Genomic DNA, 22,313 nt, shown 5'->3' on the forward strand with positions numbered 1-22,313 from the left:
AAAAATTCAGGTTTGAATTAACTACTGCTGGATAATACAGTTACTCACACAAAAGTTCTTTTTTTCCCCCTATTTTTTTTTTTTAACGTAAAAACAGTAGCATTATTTTCTGCTGTATGAAGACACTTTTGTTATATCCATAGCAGGCAGAAGATTGGATTTTGGAACATGGCTCAATTGAAATAGGACTGAGGGCTCACAAATTCCTGCTCCAAGCAATGACAAGATACCTTACCTCATAAATTAAGAATTCCTCAGGGCACAATCAGAATCAGAATGGATTTAACAAAGCACAGAAAAAGTTAGGCAATCTCTTCCAGGTGCTGACAGGTCCTTGAAGTCTTTTTTTTTTTTTTTTTTAAACACTTTACTGAATCAACAGGCCCTAACTCTGTCTTTTGTTGAGACAGGAAAACCAAGGTTAAGCCACAAATAGTCTTTTCCATTTAGCACTGCTGATCCCACTTTTAAAATTGGCCAGGGGCTCCAGAGGTCACCAGGCTGAAAACTAGGACTCTAGAGTGGTGAAAGACTAGGACTGTTGTGAATCAGATGCAGTAGGGCTTCCACAAATGTAGGTAAACCTCTCAAAGATTCATTTACCAAATCCAATGCCAGAATAGCCTATGAGTTTAAGCCCTTGGGCACGTCTTTTTATTAGGCTGCTGAATAGACCATCTGGAAGACAGGCAGAGGGAAAATGGGTAAAGGGGATGTGTGTGAGCTACTCCTGAGCTCAGATTGCATTTCTCACCTATAGGCTGCTTCACTAAAGCTTGCCTACGCAACAATGGACAGTCTCAGTATTTGCCCAAGGTGCCACTTGCCTGTCACCTTCTTGGAATCAATGTGACTAGATTACCTCAGTCATAAAATGGAAGATCAAGGGCACCTTTACATGGGGAGAAAAACTCTGTACAGGACTCTAAGCTTCATTTGCCCTGGACTTGCATGCTAAAGTCCAGAAATACGGATGTTTCAATACAGCATCAAGTGCCATTTTGTTGCCAGGATCTCAAAGACCAACTGAAGTTTTAGGGCAAAGCAAAACCTTTTCAGAAAATTACTTGCTTCACAAGGGGTATAGGAGGCAGTTCCTCAGGCCCAATTACTAGCAGGCTGTCAACACCTACTTTAAAGCTGCCATTATACAAAGGACATGCTGTACCCCCATGGGATGGGGTAGGGGAGGGCAGGTATTATCTCTGGTTGATGGATATGGAAGGGAAGGTGTCACCCCATTTCCTCATCGATGGTGTAGCTGGGGAATCCTGAACACCTTCCAGAATCCGCTGGGTTTTCACTTTATGGTCCTAGAAGAAAAACCCTCTCCAAAGGATAATGTACCCACCCCAAAAGGGAAAAACAAAACTTTTCAAAGGAAGTAGAGTGAACTTTTGACTTTCAAACCAAAAAAGTAATGGCCACAAGATGGCAGCAGAGGCAAGACCATTAGAAAAGACAGTAGCAAGGGTATATTCCCAAGACAAAAGCTATATAGATAGTAAGGAGTACAAAACTAGTATTAAAATCGTAAGGAAATGAGATAATAAATCATGTCACCTGCCCACCACCCTCCAAAATCAGAGGTAAGATAGTCTGAAGCTCTCAGAAGTGTGTAAATTAGACTTTTGCATAAAGGGGAAAAATCATACTGGTAGTATTAGTGTTAAAAATGACATAAAAACCAACATAGAACAACTTTAGGCCAACTGTCTACACTGGATGTTCACTAAAGCAGTATAGGATTCTTGATGTCTAAAAGCTAAGCAATCTTATTTCCACAATGTTTTGCTTTTCATTTTCCATGGGACTCTAAAGCCAGGAATTTGGGTTCAACGGCTTTTTAACATATAGTACCTAGTGCAGAATAACGAACGAATGATATACCTGTTCTTACCTGTATTTTTCTAGAACTAAATATAAGGAATAAAAACTGACATTAATTAAGTAAATGGTAAAAATCAATCCAAGGGTCTTAGGGGCCCAAAAACAAACTTCTGATTGATATATGCTTCATATTTTGCTATATTGTATCCAGTAAGAACTAACTAAGATAGATTGTGCTTAATAAAAAGACAGCTAATAACTAAGGAAAACAACAGAAACTCAAAAACAACACCCTCCTGTGACTTTCTTGGTAGACTCTTGATATCCCCTTTATTAAACTGTGTTCCCAGGCTCAGATGTAGCTGGTAAACGTGAGTTAAACACTGAGTTAAGATGCTCTGAGTCAACTCCTTACACTGCCTTGAGTTTGGAAACCAAAGCCTCTGCTACCTGCTCCTTAAAGGAACTATTTTGGTCAGATGATCTCAGATATGGGTTTCCTTATGCTCTAACCACCACTTTTCAGAGTACCTTAAGAATTCCGGTGGCAGCTCTCAACATAACAACTGAGGCCTAGCCTTTGTCCAGATAAAGCTCTGCCTTTACGTTTTAAAAGGAAACTAGGACTGCTTAGTCAAAGAACCCCAGGGAGCAAAGAACTATTCCACACTCCCAGTCCCTTGTTATACCCCAGTTGAGATAGATTACTTACACAGTGTGATGAATCCTTTCTGATTCTGATAGGTGAGCGGTCTGGGTCTCTGAGGTCTGGGGCTGTGTGGCAGCTGGTGGCTCTGCCTCTTCAGCTTCACACTTCTTTGGGCTCCCCTGTCAGGACAAACATAGCAAAACACCCATAGCAACGTACTTAAATCTGCTTGGTTCCTCTTCTTTAAACCTGGAGCTGGTAATAAAAGGCAGTGGCAGCTCCACACTTAGCCCTATAGATCTTTATTTTCATTTAGAAAGTGGAATGGAATGCTGCTTAAAGAATTTCTATGCCAACAATCATTTTATTAGAATTCTTTTTTGAGAGAACTGAGAAAAGGCTTCCTTTGGGGCAGAAAAAAAGGAGACATTCTGTGCAAGTGACCCTGGGAGCCCTGGAGATGAGAAACCTGATGCCTAGCCTCCCATAGAGCTTTCATGAACCAGGGAGCTGGAACGGAGTGGAATCTTACAGGTATCCCCAACCATCTAGATTTCTACTGAACCTTATCCAGACTAGCTAAGACAAAAGGGAAAATCATGCCTAATCCTCCATCTCCTTCTAGGGAGGGGGCATAATAGCCTACCCGCTCAGGTTGTAACCTCTGGGTCACATGCTTTTCAGCTGGCTCAGGTTGGCTCAAATGCCTCACTCGGACAGAGGATGAGGTGGAAGTCCTCTCCTTTGGCTCAAGGACCTGCAGTTGTGGCACTGGTGGAGTAGCAACCTCCTGACCAGAAGAGGGATCTTTGGTTTCAGTGTAGCTGGTGCTGCTGTCCCTGGAGACTCCAGGGCTCAGAGACTGAAGAAATGAAGCACATAAGGCAAATTATTTTATTTGGTATATATTCAGTACGCCACTGAGTTTTCCAACTTCCGCAGACTCAGTTTAATACTTTGGACCCTTCTCTCCCTATGTTTATTCCTCTTTGAGTTCGTGATCTCCTTGACTTCCTAGAGTATTCAGCAAATTATTTATTAAGTCCCAAGTAGGTGCTAGGATACTAAGATACACATGTAAAAAGGCATGTCCGTATCTTCAAGTTTATAGTCTACTGAAAATGTACCCATGATTCAACTTTGGAATCAAAGGGACTCAAAAAAATGAAAAAGGACTCCATTTAGGGATTAATGAATTAAAAATTAGACTCAGAAATGATGGGAAAATAATCACTGACCTGGGGAGTAAAGGAAGCTTTTCCCATTCCTGCCAGAAATTATAATAGTTCTCCTGGGGTTGAAAAACACTGGAATACAAACAAAACATCAACGCACCCAGGATTCTCCCACACTTACTTTTCTGCTGTTGCTTGAAGCTGAACGAGAACGGGAACGGGAACGGGAACGTGACCTGGACTCTGATGTGGATCGGGAGCCCATCTCGGATCTACCACGAGGGTTGGTGTGAGTACGTGCCCGAGATACATCTCTCTGCTTGGATTTTGGAGATGAGTGAGACTGAGAGCCTGAGCTGTCAGGAGAGCGAGATCTTGATCTAGAACTGGAGGATGAAGAGGACGACCGGCTTGAGGAGGAGTCAGCTGACTGTTTTAATCTGTGGCTTGGGAGAAGGGTATGAGAAGCCCTTCTACCTTCCTTCTGTTCCAAAGACAGCTGTTTCAGAGATTCCTCAGTGATCCCTTTGGCCGGTGCTAATTCCTCGATTTTAAGAGGGAGTGGTTGAGCAGATTTTTCTGACTCAGTTTCAAGACCCTTCTGGGGTGAGCATTCAGTTAGTGTGCTTTTCTGAACTAGGGGCAGGACACTCTCCTCTGGCACTTTCTCTGCTAGAGATTCTGCTTTGGTGTTTGCAGGACTTGACAAAGGAGACAGGCCTCCCACCAACTGGACAGTATGCTGAGATATTAATAGCTCCCTGGCCTCAGCATCTGTATTAGGAGGAGATAGCTGAGTGAGGACAGGGGGAGCTGGGCCTTCCATGGGCTCTATTTCTTCTTCACCCTGGAGCTGTGCATTAGGGGGTGGAGAAGATGCTTCCTTGGTAAGTAAAGGTGGGGGAGTTTCCTCCTCACTGGCATTTTGCTCTGGTTGTAGCACAAGAGGGGCCTTCTCCAGATCTTCAGTCAGTCGAGGAGGGGAAGGGGACTTTGATTTTTCCTCCAAGCCTTGTGAAGATTTTATTTCCTTTTCTTCTTCCTCAAGGGAAGAAACTGTTTTCATTTCTTTCTCCTGCTGATGTCTGGCCATAAGACTTCTTCTGGCTTCTTCCTGGGACCTTGTGACTCTTCCTCCTCTCTCTAACCCCTCCTGTTCCTGGGATCTTATGGTTTGGGGTCTCTCATCTATCACCTCCTCTGGTTTTGCTCTGGGCATCTCTTCCCCCTCTTCTGCTTCCTCAAGTTGTTTCATGACTGGTGCATCCCTAGATTTTTGTCCTTCATCTTCCTCTTCCTCTTCCTCCTCTTCTTCCTCTTCTTCCTCCTCCTCTTCTTCCTCCTCCGTTTTCAAATTTCGATCTGCTCTGACCCTCAGATTTCTGGAAGGTGTTTCTTGCTCCTCTTCCTCCTCAGCCACCTGGCTACACTCAGAGAGTTTAGCTGCTCTTGCCTGAAAGAAAAGATATACAGTGGATCCAAGTATATTTGCTCACTATCAACAGAGGAGAAAAAGTATCTCAGGAGATACACATAAGAAAGAGAAACTCAATGATACAAGCTTGCATCCACACACACAAGTGTGGCAGTAAACAAGCATGGTCTATCAAGCTCTTAAGGGGATCAAAATAGACTACAAATGGAATACATGAATGAAACCGCTGCTAGTTCACTTTTTAGTTTCAAGCTTTAAAAATAAATACAAACTGAACATCTAGAAAGTGGCAAGGGGGTGGGGGAACTGACCTATCATCACTTAATGTAATTATTTTTATCATTTTGGTATATTTAACTTTTTCCTCATCATTTCTTTTCCATAGTCATAATCATAACACAGATAAACTTTTGTGCTCTGGCTCACTTACCACTGTATCATATGACTTTAAAGTTTTAATTGAATAACTGTATCTTTTTTAATAATGTACTTTAGGAATATAGACCAGCCTGTTAACTTTCATAATTAAGTTTTAATTTATATTTATTTGCTTAGAAATCTGAGCAGACCTAATTAGAAAACAAAAAACAGCTCTTTCATCTGGGCTGCCCACATGCCATCCAGGAAGGAAGAACCGGAAACTTCGGGCCACCTGAGCCACAGCCGCATCAGCAAGCACTGGAAGCCAGAGGAGGCCAGGGTAATGCTGGAGACACGCATCATCACAGGGTCAACTTCGACAAATATCACCCAGGTTACTTTGGAAACGTTAGTATGAGGCATGAGCACTTAAAGAGGAACCAGAGCTGCTGCCCATCTGTCAACCTTGACAAACTGCGGACCTCAGTCAGTGAGCAGACACGGGTAAATGCTGCCACAAACAAGACCGGAGCTGCTCCTATTCCTGACGTGGTGCACTCAGGCTACTACAAAGTTTCAGGAAAGGGAAAGCTCCCCAAACAGCCTGTCATCGTGAAGGCCAAATTTTTCAGTACAAGAGCTGATGAGAAGATGAAGGGGGTTGGGCGGTGCTGTGTCCTGGTAGCTTGAAGCCACATGGAGGGAGGTTCATTAAATGCTAATGAGTGCTTTTGAAAAAAAAAAGGAAAACAAACAGAATCCACCCCCCCAAACTCCCATAAATGAGATAAAGATGAAAAAGAGGAAAAAGAAGAGGACTACAGAAATCTAAAGAGACACAAACTCTGAAAAAGTCTTAGGAGGAAGAGAAGGAGGAGATATCCAAAGCAGTATCCAAAGAAGTGATAAATGCTTTAAGAGATGTTTGAGTTACCTGTCTGACCCTGGATGATCGTCTTTCTCCTTTCCTTGGTTTATCATCATCAGATTCACCTTTCTCTTCAGAAATAGAGCTTTTTCCTATCAAATGAAAGAAAATCAAGTCAGATTCATGGCATAAACATTCATTCAAGGATGCTTTCTAAAATTCAATCATAGCATATTAGCTGGTCAATACATATCTATATTAATTTAACTTCTACGCAAAAAATTATATAAAGTTCTAAAGTGGGGGGGGGGGGCGCCTGGGTGGCTCAGCTGGTTAAGCGTCTGACTCCTGGCTTTGGCTCAGGTCACGATCTCAGGGTCCTGGGACTGAACCCTGCGTTGGGATCCGCACTCAGTGGGGAGTCTGCTTGAGGATTTTCTCTCTCTCCCTCTGCCCCTCCCCCTGCTCCCATGTGCTCGCTCGCTTGCTCTCTCTCAAGAATAAAGAAATAAATCTTAAAAATAAATAAATAAAAATAAAATTCTAGGGGTCTTATTAATAATTCCTGCCGTGCATGTCTGGAATATTTTCAATATCTCAAAGCCAATTCACATATTATGAATAACTCAAATAACTATAAAATTACCACCTGGTGCTTCGTAACTACCAGGGGCTTCAAACTGTCTTGCAGGGATGTACAAAGTGCCTCTTATTTCTATAAAATGTTTTGTTACCATTTTTCTGGATTGCCTACTGCTACCACTAGTAGTTTTGAACAAAATATGATGATTAACAAACCAGTTTGCGAAATGACAATCTCATGAAATAAGTACTTAAATGAATTATTTTTAGGCCCTAAAGTTCCTAGAAATTACTTCAAGCCACTGGACAGGGCTTCAGAAATGGGCCCCCTTAATTATGTTTTTATATAAAGAGCTCAAGGTAAGATTTCTTTTTGAAAGGAAAAATAAGTTTAAGAAAGCTTGCAAACAACCAAACTAGGTCGTTTCAAATAATAACTCCATGTAAAACTGGAAAAAAAATTTCATTCACATTCCATGAAGGAAGGCAACTGTGCATAAACCACTTAAACAATTTGGTCTTGGGGCACCTTGGTGGCTCAGTCGGTTAAGCGTCCGACTTGATTTTGGCTCAGGTCATGATCTCAGGGTCATGAGATTGAGCCCCGCATTGGGCTCTGCACTGAGCGTGGAGCCTGCGTGAGATTCTCTCTCTCCTTCCTCTGCCCCTCCCCACTCTCCTGCAAGTGCTCTCACTCACTCTCTAAAAAAAACAAAAACAAAAAACACCAACCAATTTGGGTCTAAATGTCTTGACCAAGAAAAAGGCAGCGATGGACTGAAAGATTTCTAAGTTTCCTACCAGTATTAAAATACTACACAAAATAGGGGAGCCTAGGTGGCTCAGTTGTTAAGTGTCTGCCTTCGGCTCGGGTCATGATCCCAGGGTCCCGGGATAGAGCCCCGCATCGGGCTCCCTGCTTGGCGGGAGGCCTGCTTCTCCCTCTCCCACTCCCCCTGCTTGTGTTCCCTCTCTCGCTGTGTCTCTGTCAATTAAATAAATAAAATCTTAAAAAAAAAAAAAAATTACACAAAACAGCAATGCAAGTATTGATGAGAATCAGTTTAGAAAACAGCCTCAAGATGAGTATATTCCAGATACTTAACTCAGTTAGATTGGGCTCAATTTTAATATAGTACAAAAGGCTCAAATGATCCACAAAACCATGTCCTACACTAAACTGGCACAAATAAAACAGATGGTGTAAGCTCTAACCCAAAGTCTTATTTCTATATCCCAACAATCTAAAATGAATTAGTCTTTGCTTCTGTAACTAAAAAACATAAAATGAACTAAAAGACTGCACATATTTTGTAAAACTTTACTCCATGATCACTTTACTCACAGGATCTCTGAATATATACCATTTCATATCTGGGTTATTGAATAAAGACTTGCATTATGGGTGTGTGTACAGGATCTATGGTTAGGATATATAGTAACAGGCCAGATTCTCTACCAAACACTGAGGAATAATCTGTAAGAAATTAATAAATAATGTGGTGATTGTAGTATGAATAATAATTTCATAATTAAATAACCTGGAATAGGTTTTTTACAAAATGAGTAAAACTGAAAGAAAATTGTTTTCCATTAATTTTAGATAAAACTCCTCTACGAGTTTAAAATAAGCAATTTTTGTCCCACATCGGGCTCCCTGCTCAGCGGGAAGCCTGCTTCTCCCTCTCCCACTCCCCCTGCTTGTGTTCCTGCTCTCGCTCTCTCTCTGTCAAATAAATAAAAAAATCTTTAAAAAAATAAATAAATAAATAAAATAAAATAAGCAATTTTTGTAGTTTAACAAAAAAGAAAAAAAAAGGTAGAGGTTGGGGGGAGGGGCAAACAGACAGAGCAGAGAGGATTTTTACAACACTGAAAATACTCTGTATGATACTGGAATGATGGGTACATATTATACACCTGTCCAAACCCATAAAATGTACAACTCAAGAGTGAACACTAAGGTAAACTATGGATCTTGGGTAATTATGACTTGTCAATGTAGGTTCTTCAATTTTAAAAACTGTACCACAATGATGGGGGAATGCTGATAATGGGAGAGGCTATGTATGTGTGGGAATAGAAGGCATACAGGAAATCTCTGTACCTTCCTCTCAATTCTATGAACCTAAAACTGCTCTAAAAAAATGTCTAGGGGGGTGCCTGGCTGCCTCAGTTGGTAGAACATGTGACTCTAGATCTTAGGGTTGGGAGTTCAAACCCCATGTTGGACATTTTTATAAAAATTTTTTTAAAAATGTCTTAAAATCATCCAGATGCTTAAGAATTAAAAAATAAATAAATAAAAATAAAAAAGAAGGGGTGCCTGGGTGGCTCAGTTGGTTAAGCACTGGATTCTTGATTTCGGCTCAGATCATGATCTCAGGAGTGTGAGATCGAGTCCCTTGTTGGGCTCCTACAATGGGTGTGGAGCCTGCTTAAGATTCTCTCTCTCCCTCTCCCTCTGCGCCTCCCTGTCCCCTTGCGTACTCTCTCTCTTTAAAAAAAAAAAAAAAAAACAGAAAAAGATGGGCGCCTGGGTGGCTCAGTTGGTTAAGCGACTGCCTTCGGCTCAGGTCATGATCCCAGGGTCCTGGGATCGAGTCCCACATCGGGCTCCCTGCTCTGCGGGGAGCCTGCTTCTCCCTCTCCCACTCCCCCTGCTTGTGTTCCCTCTCTTGCTGTGTCTCTGTCAAATAAATAAATAAAATCTTAAAAAAAAAAAAAAAAAAAAAGAGGTTAACTAGGTTAGAGGGACAATAATGATCTGAATATTGTAGATATTTTAAACTTTACATAGACAAAGAAAAGATGAGGAAAATTATACAGCCAAGTATCAACTGAGGTTTTTTTTTTTATTTTGTGAGACTATGGATGATTTAAAAACTTGGTTTTTTTTTTTTCCTAGTTTTTCCAAATTTTCTTTAATAAATACATACTACTTTTTGTAGTAACAAAATAAATATTTTTAAAAGGATAAAAAAAATCCTATTCTCTGGAAAAAAATATACTCTTCAAATCCTATGAACAGCTAAAATTCATAGGCTAGTCATCTCAAGTACTGGCTTTTATCATTGCAAGTTCGTTTATTTATTTATTTGACAGAGAGAGCGCGCGCGCATCCATGCGCACATGCGCTCACAAGCAGGGGGAGCAGCACACAGAGGGAGAGGGAGAAGCAAGCTCCCTGCTGAGCAGGGAGCCCAATGTGGGGCACCATCTCAGGACCCTGGGATCATGACCTCAGCCGAAGGCAGATGCTTAAGAAGGCAGATGCCTAACCCAATTAGCCACCCAGGCATCCCTACCTATCACTGCAAGTTCTAAGAAACATTCTCTTTGTTTTCTTTTTAATTTAAAAACAGGAGTTATATGCACATATTTAAAGCCATACTAAAGGTGCTTTGTGGTGAATAACAAGCTCTCCATAAGCACCTATACGCTCTGAATAAATAAATGTGATTTTAAGCGGTGGGAAAAAGACATGTTTTATGAAGTCGGTCAGAGATAAATGTGTTAAGTCAAAGAGTTCTAGAGCTGTGATTTTAAAATTAGGTATGTACAAGCAAATAGCCTCTTTCTCCACCTACTGAAAGCTGAATGCTATTCTATTGGATCATGGTTGTTTTGATGCTGTAAAATTGCAGTGATAGGATTCTAGATGATTACTTCTCTGGAAGCACTTAAGTCATCAAAGAGATGTGGGCTATTCAGAAAGTTTTGGTCATGAATGTTTTGCAAAAAAAATGATAACTGGAGGGGACCTTCAGACATAAAACAGGAACTTCTAAGCAACACAAAATATAAAGAAGAAAAAACAAGAAGAAATGAAGAATCACTTTCTAGATCCCTGTAAGGAACTGATGTGATGCAGACAAATTTCTGGGAAAGGTGACATCTTCTATTATGGGAACATGGCCACATTAAATGTCTTAAAACAGATGTTAATAATATGTGATGTGTAGAAACTGAGCACCTTTAGCAAAGGGTGGAGCCAATGCAAGTGAAGAAATATATTTCAGGCATTGAAAAGCAAGGGTAGGGGCGCCTGGGTGGCTCAGTTGGTTAAGCAACTGCCTTCGGCTCAGGTCACAATCCTGGAGTTCTGGGATTGAGTCCCACACGTGGCTCCCTGCTCAGCGGGGAGTCTGCTTCTCCCTCTGACCCTCCCCTCTCTCGTGCTCTCTCTCATAAATAAATAAATAAATAAAATCTAAAAAAAAAAAAAAGAAAAGCGAGGGTTAAGTGTAGGATTTCTAAGATTCCAAAGTCAGAAGGCTTCAGGTTGCTAGACAGTAGAGTAGTGAAGAATGTTTATAAGGGCCATATAGGAAAGTAGTGTCTTCATTCTAGAAAACAAATCCCTGAATATGAGTAAGAAGCAGGAATTAAGAGAATGGAGACCTGGCAATGACACCAAACCTAAATCTGACTCACGTTAGCTGAGTAACTTATCTAGCATTTCTCTAGAATCTCAGCTTCCAGATTTAATAAGAGAAAAAGGAATGAGGACTATATGCCCTATAAGAAAAAGGCTGGTTAAAATCCTCTGGAGCTATACCTTTGTTAAAGAATCTGTATACTGATAGCCATTTTTAAATGTTTTTCTATTTTCCTAGATTGGACTCTTTCTGAAATAATTAATAGTAATAAGAATTTTTGTACAACCAATCATGGTCTAGAGGCAAGTCTAGACTTCTGACTACGGAGGATGAATACTGTCTCCCAACACGTAAGAAAAATCTGAAGAAAGTGGTAGAGAGAGAAGTCAAGAAGGAGAGCCATGAAGGATGTTATAAACCAATTCTTCCTATTTGGGGTCTTGTCTACAGCACATAAACAGGAGGTTGCTGGAATATAAGCCAAAGATCCTGATTAATTACAATACTGAAAAACTATTCTTTCAGTTAGTCAGTCACAAATTGAGTTGATTAACTAACTACTAGGGGACTTTAAAAAAATGTATAGTCCCAGGACTCACATTCCCTGAGACTCTTGGGGTAGGGCCCAGGAAGCCATATTCTTAAAAACAGTTTAATACCAAAAAAAAATATCCTCAGGTGCCACTACTGATTAGCAAACTGTTACTAAAAACCTTCCTTTAATGAAAATCTTAATTAGAGAAAACCCCCAAAACATCCAAGTAAGTTGGCTTCCCAATAGTTTACTGGCCTATGGCAGACTAACATTGCACATTTTGAAAGAATCTAATTTTCTGGGTAAACTCCAGGCATTACCACTGATCCAACTAAACACCGCTAGAACTCCCAACTACCACTCCATTTAGGACCCTGACCAAATTTTGTACCACATCTATGAGATTCATATTCTAGCCAAGATCAGAGGTAAGAAAGTTTATGGCAGAGAGTACACTGAAGAGCACAAATGGCAATTGTTAGCTACTCTACAATTTACTACATTCATCTCTTCTATTTTATTTTTCGCCTCTATCTTTCCTCTTCTTCAACCTGTTTTTGTCCCCCCTTCATCAATTACCGCCACAGGGAGAGTCCAGCTGATGACAAAAAGGACTGAAGAGACTGGTTACCTTTATTCTAGATCTTTATTTGCTTTTGAAACCTTATTTCTATTTCAGGATCTATTTTTCATTTTCATTTCAAATTACATTTAGAACTGAGAGAGACTCTCTTTTTTTAAAGAGAGTTCCTCATCAAATCATGTTCCTACCAAGAATTTTCAATGGCTTCCCCCCTACTTTAGAATAAAAAATCTCATATTCACTGGCTTGATACTCAAAGCTCTTTGCAATATTATCGCAATGTACCTTTTTAATTGTTCCTCTGACTACTCTTGAATATGAAAGAATACTTTACTCTGGCTAGATTCGTTTATTACCTATCCTTTAAAAATATCACATTCATCCCTATCTTTATGCTTTTGTTCCTTCCTAAAAATACTCTGTCTCCTCTGCACCAATTCAAATCCTACTTATTTCTAGGGCTCAGCTCAAATCCCACACCTTCTTCACGAAGCTCTCTCTAATCACTCTAGTCCTCAGAGAACTTTTACTCTATATTTTTATGGTCTGTTTGCACTATTTATGTCACTTTAAAACACACCATCTTCTGTTGTTGGCTTTATGTGCAATTATCTTCTCTCTCCTGAAAAGATTTTACAAAGTGCTAACTCCCCATATACTCTAGCATGAAGATACGTATATAGCAGAAATTCAATAAATATTCTCTTGACTTTTACTTGAGAAGAAACACTAATTTAGAAGAATCTTCCCCTTCCTCCTGGCTTTACAATCAGGGAAAAGAGTGCTAAGAGCAAAATGGATCAATTGAGGCTCTGCTACTTTTGTATTTGAGGAGAAAAGAGATCTCTAAAACAACTTATTTTTCTTCTACCATTAAGTATCTTCTAAAAATATGTTCAGAAAGGAATTCTAGGGGTGCCTGGGTGGCTCAGTCAGTTCAGCATCTGCCTTCAGCTCAGGTCATGATCCTGGAGTCCCAGGATCGAGCCCCATGCCGGGCTCCCTGCACGGTAGGGAGTCTGCTTCTTCCTCTCCCTCTGCTCCTCCCCTGGCTCATGCTTGTTGTCTCTCTCTCAAATAAATAAATTAAATTAAATTAAAAAAAAAAGGAATTCTATATTAATCAGAGGAGCTAGTAACTTCCACACGTTCTAAAAATATTAAATATGGAGTGATCACTTTCCCTATGACCACTGTTAATAATGATTTAAAATACTTTTAATGTACACATTGGTTTAACATATCTACCTACTATCCACGTGTCTTATATACATTTTCTCCTAAAAGTATACCATCTTACGTAGTTTAGAAAACAAAGGCTGCATTTATAGACTTTTGCTTGAAATACTATACAAAAGTGGGTGCTTAATTTTTATGTGAAAAAACCAATCTTGCCTGAACCAGCTCCACACAGGGAGTTAGAGCTCCTTGTAATATGCTCACATGATGTTCTGCACTGCCTCTCAGAGCACACAGCACAATGGTAGCTAATTATATAATAATTTAATTAATGTCCATCTCCTCACTAGGCTATACGTTTCATTAAAGGAGAGACTTGTCTTTTTTCTACTATATTCCTGGTGCCTAGCATGTGCCTGGCATACAACAGGCACTTAAAAATTTGTTGAATGAATTAATAAACTACAGCAGACACCCATTTGGGGGCGGGGAATGACTGGATGTGCAATAGATAATCTATACAACTGGTGAAGGAATGACAAAGAGTTGTGACTACCGCTCAATCCAGAGATAGAGGAGGTTAAAGAGATACAGAAAAGAAACATCATACTGCCTTAGAAAAACACTCTGAGGAGTTAACACGACATAGAGGTGAAAGCAGACTTCCAAAAGGACATAATTCCCATGATAAACAGATGTGAAGTATCAATGTCACAGAATTTCCCTGGGACTCTAATGGAGGCTTAGCATGAAAGGAGGCCTAACTACCTCCCCCCACCAACTACGCAGGATTGACAAAACAGCGCAGTGGGGAGGGAGATACGTACTGGGCGAATGTCTGCTGAGCTCCAGCTCTGGTCTCTCCAGGCTGCTCTGAAAGTCAGGAGGCAGCAGGGAAGCCACTCCCTCAGGATGGATCATCTCGTCCTCCGACTCAGCTGAAGCTTCTGCAAAGTACAGATTGGGTCGGGGCAGGGAGGGAGTGAAGGGCTAAGCATGTGGGAATATGTAGAGGAGTGAAGGAGATCAGGCAAAGTCACGGGACACAGAGTATATACTAAAAAGAGCACAGTACATAGAGAAAAACTCCCTGGGATTAAGATCTACCTCATTTAAAGGGTAGCTTAATTTACTTATAATTCTTCCTGTTGGCAGGAATCCTCTTCTAACAGATAGTTAAATTACGTGTTTTCTTCCCTGACGAAAGGTAAACAAACAACTCACTTGGCTTAACTACCAAAGCAAGTAAGTAGCAGTTTCACCCTTATTCCTGAAATTGCCTAGTTAAACAGGCCTATCTACTCAGTGACAGGAGTAAGAATGAAAAACTCCTTGTGACAGTCTGGGCTTACCTTCAAGTTCTGCAGCTTCTCGGGCTTCACGTTCCAGACGCTGCCTAAGTAGCTCCTGCTGCTTTTCCAGATACTGCTTTATGAAACTGTTCTGGCTCATTTCCTCGCCAATCTGTGTAGAAGACACGGAAAAAAGAAAAGTCAAGGAAAGCAAACCAAGAAAACACAGAGAAGAAAATTCGATGGAGCAAAGTTCTACTCCTTATATTTGAGCCCAAGAACGATAATCAAAATGTTGGAAGGCCCTCTTCTAAGCTACTCTTGTTGAGGACCAAAATAAAGAACCCTATGATTCATAAAAGATGGCAAAAAGAACTGCACATAATTTCTTAAATTTTAATTCAGTTCCCAACCAGCAATGCCCAAATAGCTTAAAATCAAAATTCCTGTAAAATTATGCCTTTTAATCTAAAATTTTAATCTAAAATATTATCTAAATATAATCTAAATTTCCTTTTTTGTAATAATAAGAACTGAAAAGAAATAATACTAATTCATACTAGGTCTTTTTTTCTTTTTTTTTTTAATAAAAAAGGTCAATCTCTACCTATCCAGGAATCATTTTGTCAAGCATCTCCAAAATTCAAATAACAGTACTTAGAGTATGAAAGCAAAAGATTAAGAAAAGGGATGTCTGTTCAGCATTTAGACAGTTTTAACTCCATTTTCTTTGGGTGGGAAGAAATCCTTGGTAACACTATTTAAAATCCAGGAGCTTAATCCCTTTTCCCATTTTTTCTTGCAACACAGACTCCCACAGCACTCTTCTGTCCTTCAGTTTTCTCTTTGCAAGTCCTTCTCCCAGAACCTTCTTGCTTAGCAAGTCCTACTAGAACTCCAAAAAAATCAAAAAAATCTGAATAAATATTGTTTATGTTTTTAGTCATCTTTCCTAAGCATGGTAAATGTTTATCTTCACCTAAAATACAGATGAGTCTCTTGGTAATCAACGGACATTGATGAAGTGTGGGTTGCATGTATTAGAGAGCATATACATTTGCTGCAAAAATCCTAGGTTAATAATAAAAGCAAAGCTTAAAAGACTAAAATGCAATGAATGAAAGGAATATAATCACAAACTGATTAACTTATGCAGTTTCTTAAGCTTATACTTAACTAAACATCTGTAAACTGTCTAGATTATGATATAGCTTAATGAAGTGGTAACCAGGGAGTAGGAAGGCTCTCTTGTTTTTCCACAGTATCTTGGGACTTCATCTAGTACCAGAGCCACACAACACTGCACTAACGAAGACCTGGATTTTTCCTTTACGTATGTAACATGCTATAATGAGGGGATTTTAAGAGCTGGAAAAAATCTTATGATCACAAAGTCTAAAAATCTTACTTTTTTAAACTGTGGAACGATTTCTTCTAAAGATATCTTATACTGAAACTCAATATACAAGATAAAAGTAGATCTAATTAAGAGGGGAGTGTGAACCCCTGCTCACTTGGGAAGAAGGCTGTATTTCCCAGGAAGCCCCCAAAAGCAGCTCTACAGAACCAAAGCAGAGCATTTATAAAACTATGGATATAGTACAAACTTTTCTCATATTATACATTGGAACTTAGGAATGCAGGGCCTGCAAAGGTTAAATTTCTTGCCCTAAGTAACAGAGAAATTAATGATATTTAGGAGTAAGTGCATAGTTAGCATTAACACTAGTGATGGTGGATAATTTCGACAGGATTGAATTCTTGAAAAATCTATGTCAACACAAGAGTTATTCTTGATCAGCAAGTACTTTCTTTTTTTTTTTTTTTTTCTTTTAAAGATTTTATTTATTTATTTGAGAGAGAGAGAACGAGAGACAGAGAGCATGAGAGGGAGGAGGGTCAGAGGGAGAAGCAGACTCCCCGCTGAGCAGGGAGCCTGATGTGGGACTCGATCCCGGGACTCCAGGACCATGACCTGAGCCGAAGGCAGTCGCTTAACCAACTGAGCCACCCAGGCGCCCCAGCAAGTACTTTCTTACACTGCCCTACTGATTGTCTACTTCATATCTACATTCAAAGACAGCAACTACTTTCCCCAAATGAATGGCAAGTAAATGACTTCATATTCTTGTACTACACTTAATCAACTGGAGCCACATCTTTCGGCACATACCATTGCAAGTATCAGAAATTAACTAATAGCTCTTCTAATTCGGTTCTTGAATTCTTTATTAGAGCTCAACTGTGCTGTTATGAGGAAATTTCCAACCCAGGGAACTTAGAAAAATACTGGTGAGGAATTAAGCATCAAGTATACATCATTATGACCTTCCATATGTCTGTGCATTCAAAGAGCCCACCCTATCTAATGAACCTTTTTTCTTACCTGGGAATTTGGCTGGAATGCAGCATGGGGTGTTGAGTGTTTCTGTAAATTTTCTAGCATTAGAGCCTGGTACAGAGAAGGGCAAAAGTCAGAATCTAAGGGAATAAACCCCAAGCCCTCCCCAATCTCTTCACTGAATGCAATGACTAACCATACACACTTAACCTGTACTCCTTTTCCAGGGACCTAAAAGCCTTTTACTAATTCTCATTCATCTTCAGAAGACCCTTAAAAGTAGCCATGGTTACTGCTCCCCAAAATACAAATGTAAAATGCAGCCACATGGAGAAAATCATCCACCTGGCTATGTAATAAAATCAGTGACAGTGACAGAACCAGTACTAGAGTCCCTATTATCTTCTGCACTTCTGACTAATGCCCCTTCTTAATCTGGCCATGCAGGTAAAATGACTTCAAATGCTCAAGTCAGCTTCAAATACAGGAAACCAACATGGGGCTGCTGGTTTTGGCCTGACTGAATTACTTGGTCAGTTACCCAGGACAAGATCTACTTGAGTGAACTTGTATTGTTTCCAACAGAGTGGCACCTAGATTTATCAACTCTATAAAAATTTCAAAAAGGAGGCTATAGAGCAAAATGACCACAAACTCTAAGCTATGGATGACCCAATCCACACACAAAACCGTCAGCTTCTGTAGAGGCAACGGTCTGTCAATTTAACCCTTGAGCGAACCCAGCCCTAATCTGCACTACAGGCCTTGTATCCTAATTAACCCCAATTAAAACCAAGACATCCTCATCTTCCCTCCATTTACACCAAATCTATACACACAAATCCACCCATCTCATGACGATCCCACCCTAAGCTACTCAAATCGATTCAAAACCCCCAACATATATCAACCTGCCCAACCTCTCTCACCAGTATTCACCAAACTCTTATCCGCCCAAATTGCTTCCGAATGCCCTATAAATTATACACCCCTCTATAACCGAGTCCCTTCAAATCAAGATTTCTCTTCATCTCACCTCCTAATCTAATCAGGTAGTCATTTTACTCTATCCCAATCCTATTCTTCCGGACACCAACACCGACACCAACCCCATTAACCCCTCCGCCCAACTATACCCCTAACTCCGACCCAGCCCAATTCGCCCCCCTCAGGCCAGCAACGCCGGTGGTAGTAGTGGGATTTAACTCCTTCTGCAGCGCATGCGCCGAAACCACAGACACAAACAAGGAGGGGGTGGGGGAAGGAGGAAGGAGCTTAAGACACTCCGGGAGAGTAGCGCGCACCCTCCCATTTTGGGCTCGCGCCGCTGCCGTTAAGGCGGGAACCGGCGCTATCTCTATTCCAGCGCGAGCCTCAGCAACTACCGTGCGCGCGGATCCGGAGGCTCGCGCTGGCGGCCTGAGCAAGCTCGCGCGGAGCCCGGACACTGCGCCTGCGCCGCGGCAGAGACTCGTCTCTACCGGGTCCGCTCCCCTCCGACACCCCGGCAACGCCGACTTCTCACCCCTTTGAGCCGCTTGACCAGAGCACTCTTCTGCCCGCTCTTCGCTAGGCCTCGCTGCTCCAGTGCGGCCTTCAGGTCGGTCACCCGCAGCGCCTGAAGAGGCTTCCCGTCCAGAGTCACCTCCTCCAGCTCCGCCATCTTGCGTGAGGTACTCGGGTCCGTCCCGACGGCTTCGGGCATCTTCGGTAATTTCCGCCAACGCCCTTCGAACGTTCCGAGCTGACCCCGCCCACTGCCATAGTCAACCCCTCGATTACCACTCAGAACTGCCCGGGTTCCTCCGGAACTGCTCGGGTATTTCCGTCTTCACATCGGCACCAATCAGTTCTTTCCCTCCTCTCAGCCACTTCCCCTCCCTCGCTCTGCTTTCAGAGCTCGGTTATTTTCGTCTCACCGAGGCTTTGAATCGAATGTATTCGGAAGCCCTCGACTCTGGCATAACCAAAATCGGAGTTACTCGGCTATCTCCGAACCTAAGGCTGAGGCGCTGAGGCGCTTGGGTGTTTGGGGCTGGTCCGGGACCGGAAGTGCGTGGGCTGCCGGGCTGGCCCTGCTTAGGGTTTTCAGGAAACATGGAAGCGGCGGCGACTGTTGGAATTTAAGCACTTTTGTGACGGTCTTCGGGTGCCCTGTGAGAGGAAAGGGGAGGTAAGCGGGGTAGAAGTCCCTCTCTGGGCCGGGTCAGACTCGGTGTTTGCGGGTTACCCTAATAGGGCACACTTCCCGCCCTGCTACCGATACAGCTGCCGCCTCCCAATCTCTTGAATCCCCGCCACTCCCATCTAAGACTACGTTGCTCTTTGGGTCCTTGGAATGCCAGGCTCATGGCCTCCAAAGTGGGCAAGTGGCAGCACCGTGCCTTGGGGCCCAGACTGTGAACTAATTCATAATCGTTGAACTTGAGTTTGCTGTGGAGGCAAGACTCGGAGAAAGTTTTTCCTTACCCGAGTAAGAGAATAAAGTTCCTTAGGAGGAATTGCTGTGAAAAAGGCAATTTCCTTGGACTGTTTGGGTACTGAACTGATGATGGTGATTGCTTAGGGGTTCCTTTCTTTGTCACTACAAACCCAACTTGCAGGAGAAGGAACGCAAACAGTAAAATAGGTCATTGATAAGTAGTTTAAGGTTTTCATTGTTAGAAATTCAAACTGTGGAACTTGAAATCTATTCAAGTCGACTGACCTTCTATTTGCATTACTGTTGCAAATCAATGGCAGGGCATCAATAAATGTGCAAAGACATCAATTGTCATACATCTACAGCAGTGTAACACGTTATACTCCTAAGCCACCAAACCAACTAGACTTTTTTCAGTCTTTTTTTTTTTTTTTTTTAAAGATTTTATTTATTTATTTGACAGACAGTGAGAGAGGGAACACAAGCAGGGGGGAGTGGGAGAGAGAGAAGCAGGCTCCCCGCCGAGCAGGGAGCCCCATATGGGGCTCGATCCCAGGGCCCTGGGATCATGACCTGAGCCGAAGGCAGGTGCCTGACGACTGAGCCACCCAGGATCTCCCACTTTTTTCAGTCTTGAATAAACATGTGGCTTCGCCTATTTTTTCTTAACTGTGTTATCTTATTTTGGGTGAGGCACCCTCACTCTGCTTTTCAATTTTTCCTGGTGCTTTACTGGAAATATAAGGAAGTAACGGATGTTATGAAGTTCTGGGCGTATTTCAGAGGCTATATGCACATTACAAAGGCGGCTCTTTCATCATATGTGATTTTTAAAAATTTTTTTTATTTTCTCACTGTTGATAGCTCTGGAATGATTAGCATCTAGGCACAGACCAGCTGCATGTACTAGATTAAAAAATACGTACCTTTTTTTCATTTCAAGGAAGATGAGATGCACCAACATTAATCATTTTTTCTTTACTCACCCTGGAACATAGAAGTAGGCCACAGAGAATGAGCAAGAAATATGTTGGTTATTTTTAGTTTTTTTTACGAGAATAATGGAGAGAAGCAGTGGTTGGGGAGGGTGATGAGTTTGAAAAACAGGAACGTTGGCAAGTATGAAACGAAGTTATTCTTGAGTTACCTTCTCTAAGGTGATTGGATAATAACCTATATGAAGTACCCTGTTGTTTTCCTGTAAACTGAATTGTTGAAAAGTAATTTTATCTGTAGATGCTGATTGTGATAAGATTCCTTGTTGGGAAGTTGTATTTTGGTTACTCTATCTAGAGAGTATATAACAGTGCTTTTATGTTTCAGGATGCCACTGGAATCATCTTCCTCTTCGATGCCACTCTCCTTCCCTTCTCCCTTACCCTCAGTACCAGACAGTATTACTAACTCTTCCCCTCCCCCAATGTCTTACATCACTTCCCAGGAGATGAAGTGTATTCTTCACTGGTTTGCCAGTTGGTCAGGTCCGCAGCGTGAACGTTTCCTACAGGACCTGGTAGCTAAGGCGGTGCCAGGAAAATTACAGCCACTGCTGGAAGGGCTGGAGCAGCTTAGTGTTTCTGGAGCAAGCCGACCACCTTGTATCTTTGAGTGCCAGCTACGTCTTTGGGATCAGTGGTTTCGAGGCTGGGCTGAGCAAGAGCGCAATGAATTTGTCAGGCAGCTGGAGGTCAGTGAGCCAGACTTCGTGGCAAAGTTTTACCAGGCAGTGGCTGCTACGGCTGGTAAAGACTGATGGGCATTACAAAGAAGATAATCACAGCTGATGGAGTCGCAACTTTACTGTGAGAACTTCAAATGTGTCACTTAAAGGTCTAGGGATGGTATCCTGATCAGCTGACTGAACTTGTTGACCAGTACAGGCTTGATTATTTCTTTGGGGGTGGGGAGGGGCAGAGGGAGAGGGAGAGAGAGAATCTTAAGCAGTCTCCATGCCCATCACCGAGCCGGACGCGGGGCTTGATCTCACGACCCTGAGATCATGGCCTGAGCCGAAATCAAGAGTTGGATGCTTAGCCGACTGAGCCACCCAGGTGCCCCAAGGCTTGGTTATTTCAATGTTAACAGCCTTCAACTGGATTGCTCGCGTAAGTGTTTTCCATCTAAGTAAATCTAGATCAGCAGTCTGCCTCCTAGCTTGCTGCTTTCTACATGTCAGACCCTCAAGAATTCTGTGGCTTCTTTTGCACGTATAACCAGAAGGAACCTACACGTTATAACTCAAGTATATTGCTGGCCCATGGGGCTATAAAGTAGAGCCTTCCTACTCCAGAAACAGGAGAGGAGGACAATAAAAGGTCATGTTTTTACAGTTTAACTGGATTCACATGGCTGGTTTCACTGCCCTTACCAGATCCTGGCATAATTATGTGACGTCCCAACTATTAGCTTTCCTAGTGATGATTTTGTAAAATTATGGAAAAATCAGGAGAAGGAGATAATTAGTTACTCCTTTCACACTGATGTTTGTTTGAATCCAAATATCAATGACTTTTCCTAAAGCATACGTGATATTCTTGGAGCAGGAATCTGGTAACAGATTCCTATTCTGTAAGTTTGCTTGTGATATGAAAACAAGTGACACTCTATAGGTTGAAGGGTTTATTTTTTGTATCAAAGTAAAGAATGAATCTTCAGAACCATGTCTCTTGCTTTTTTTCAT

The 22,313-nt window shown here is 41.6% G+C and overlaps 2 protein-coding genes across 3 annotated transcripts in view; one reads left to right on the plus strand and one right to left on the minus strand.

Moving 5' to 3' along the window:
* The window catches only part of ACIN1 (apoptotic chromatin condensation inducer 1), a 33,109-nt gene extending 14,193 nt beyond the window's left edge, over window positions 1–18,916 (minus strand). Inside the window, exons 1-7 of the mRNA XM_036114776.2 lie at window positions 18,737–18,916; window positions 17,257–17,322; window positions 14,931–15,042; window positions 14,406–14,525; window positions 6,384–6,469; window positions 3,836–5,107; window positions 2,543–2,658 (exon numbers count right to left, since the gene is read on the minus strand). Of these exons, the coding sequence (XP_035970669.1) occupies window positions 2,543–2,658; window positions 3,836–5,107; window positions 6,384–6,469; window positions 14,406–14,525; window positions 14,931–15,042; window positions 17,257–17,322; window positions 18,737–18,916 (1,952 nt within the window). The remainder of the gene's footprint in view (window positions 1–2,542; window positions 2,659–3,835; window positions 5,108–6,383; window positions 6,470–14,405; window positions 14,526–14,930; window positions 15,043–17,256; window positions 17,323–18,736) is intronic.
* C8H14orf119 (chromosome 8 C14orf119 homolog) lies at window positions 18,787–22,290 on the plus strand. 2 transcript variants are annotated; one of them, XM_078053465.1, is made up of 2 exons: window positions 18,787–18,921; window positions 20,957–22,290. In XM_078053465.1, the coding sequence occupies exon 2, from the start codon at window positions 20,958–20,960 to the stop codon at window positions 21,384–21,386; it is 429 nt and encodes a 142-aa protein (XP_077909591.1). In that variant the 5' UTR covers window positions 18,787–18,921; window position 20,957; the 3' UTR covers window positions 21,387–22,290. The 2 variants fall into 2 exon arrangements, with proteins under 2 accessions (XP_077909591.1, XP_035970776.1); XM_036114883.2 differs by lacking the exon at window positions 18,787–18,921 and adding an exon at window positions 18,947–19,384.
* The last annotated feature ends 23 nt before the right edge of the window (window positions 22,291–22,313 follow it).

The sequence above is a fragment of the Halichoerus grypus genome, chromosome 8 (assembly GCF_964656455.1).
Source record: "Halichoerus grypus chromosome 8, mHalGry1.hap1.1, whole genome shotgun sequence".
Lineage (NCBI taxonomy): Eukaryota > Metazoa > Chordata > Mammalia > Carnivora > Phocidae > Halichoerus > Halichoerus grypus.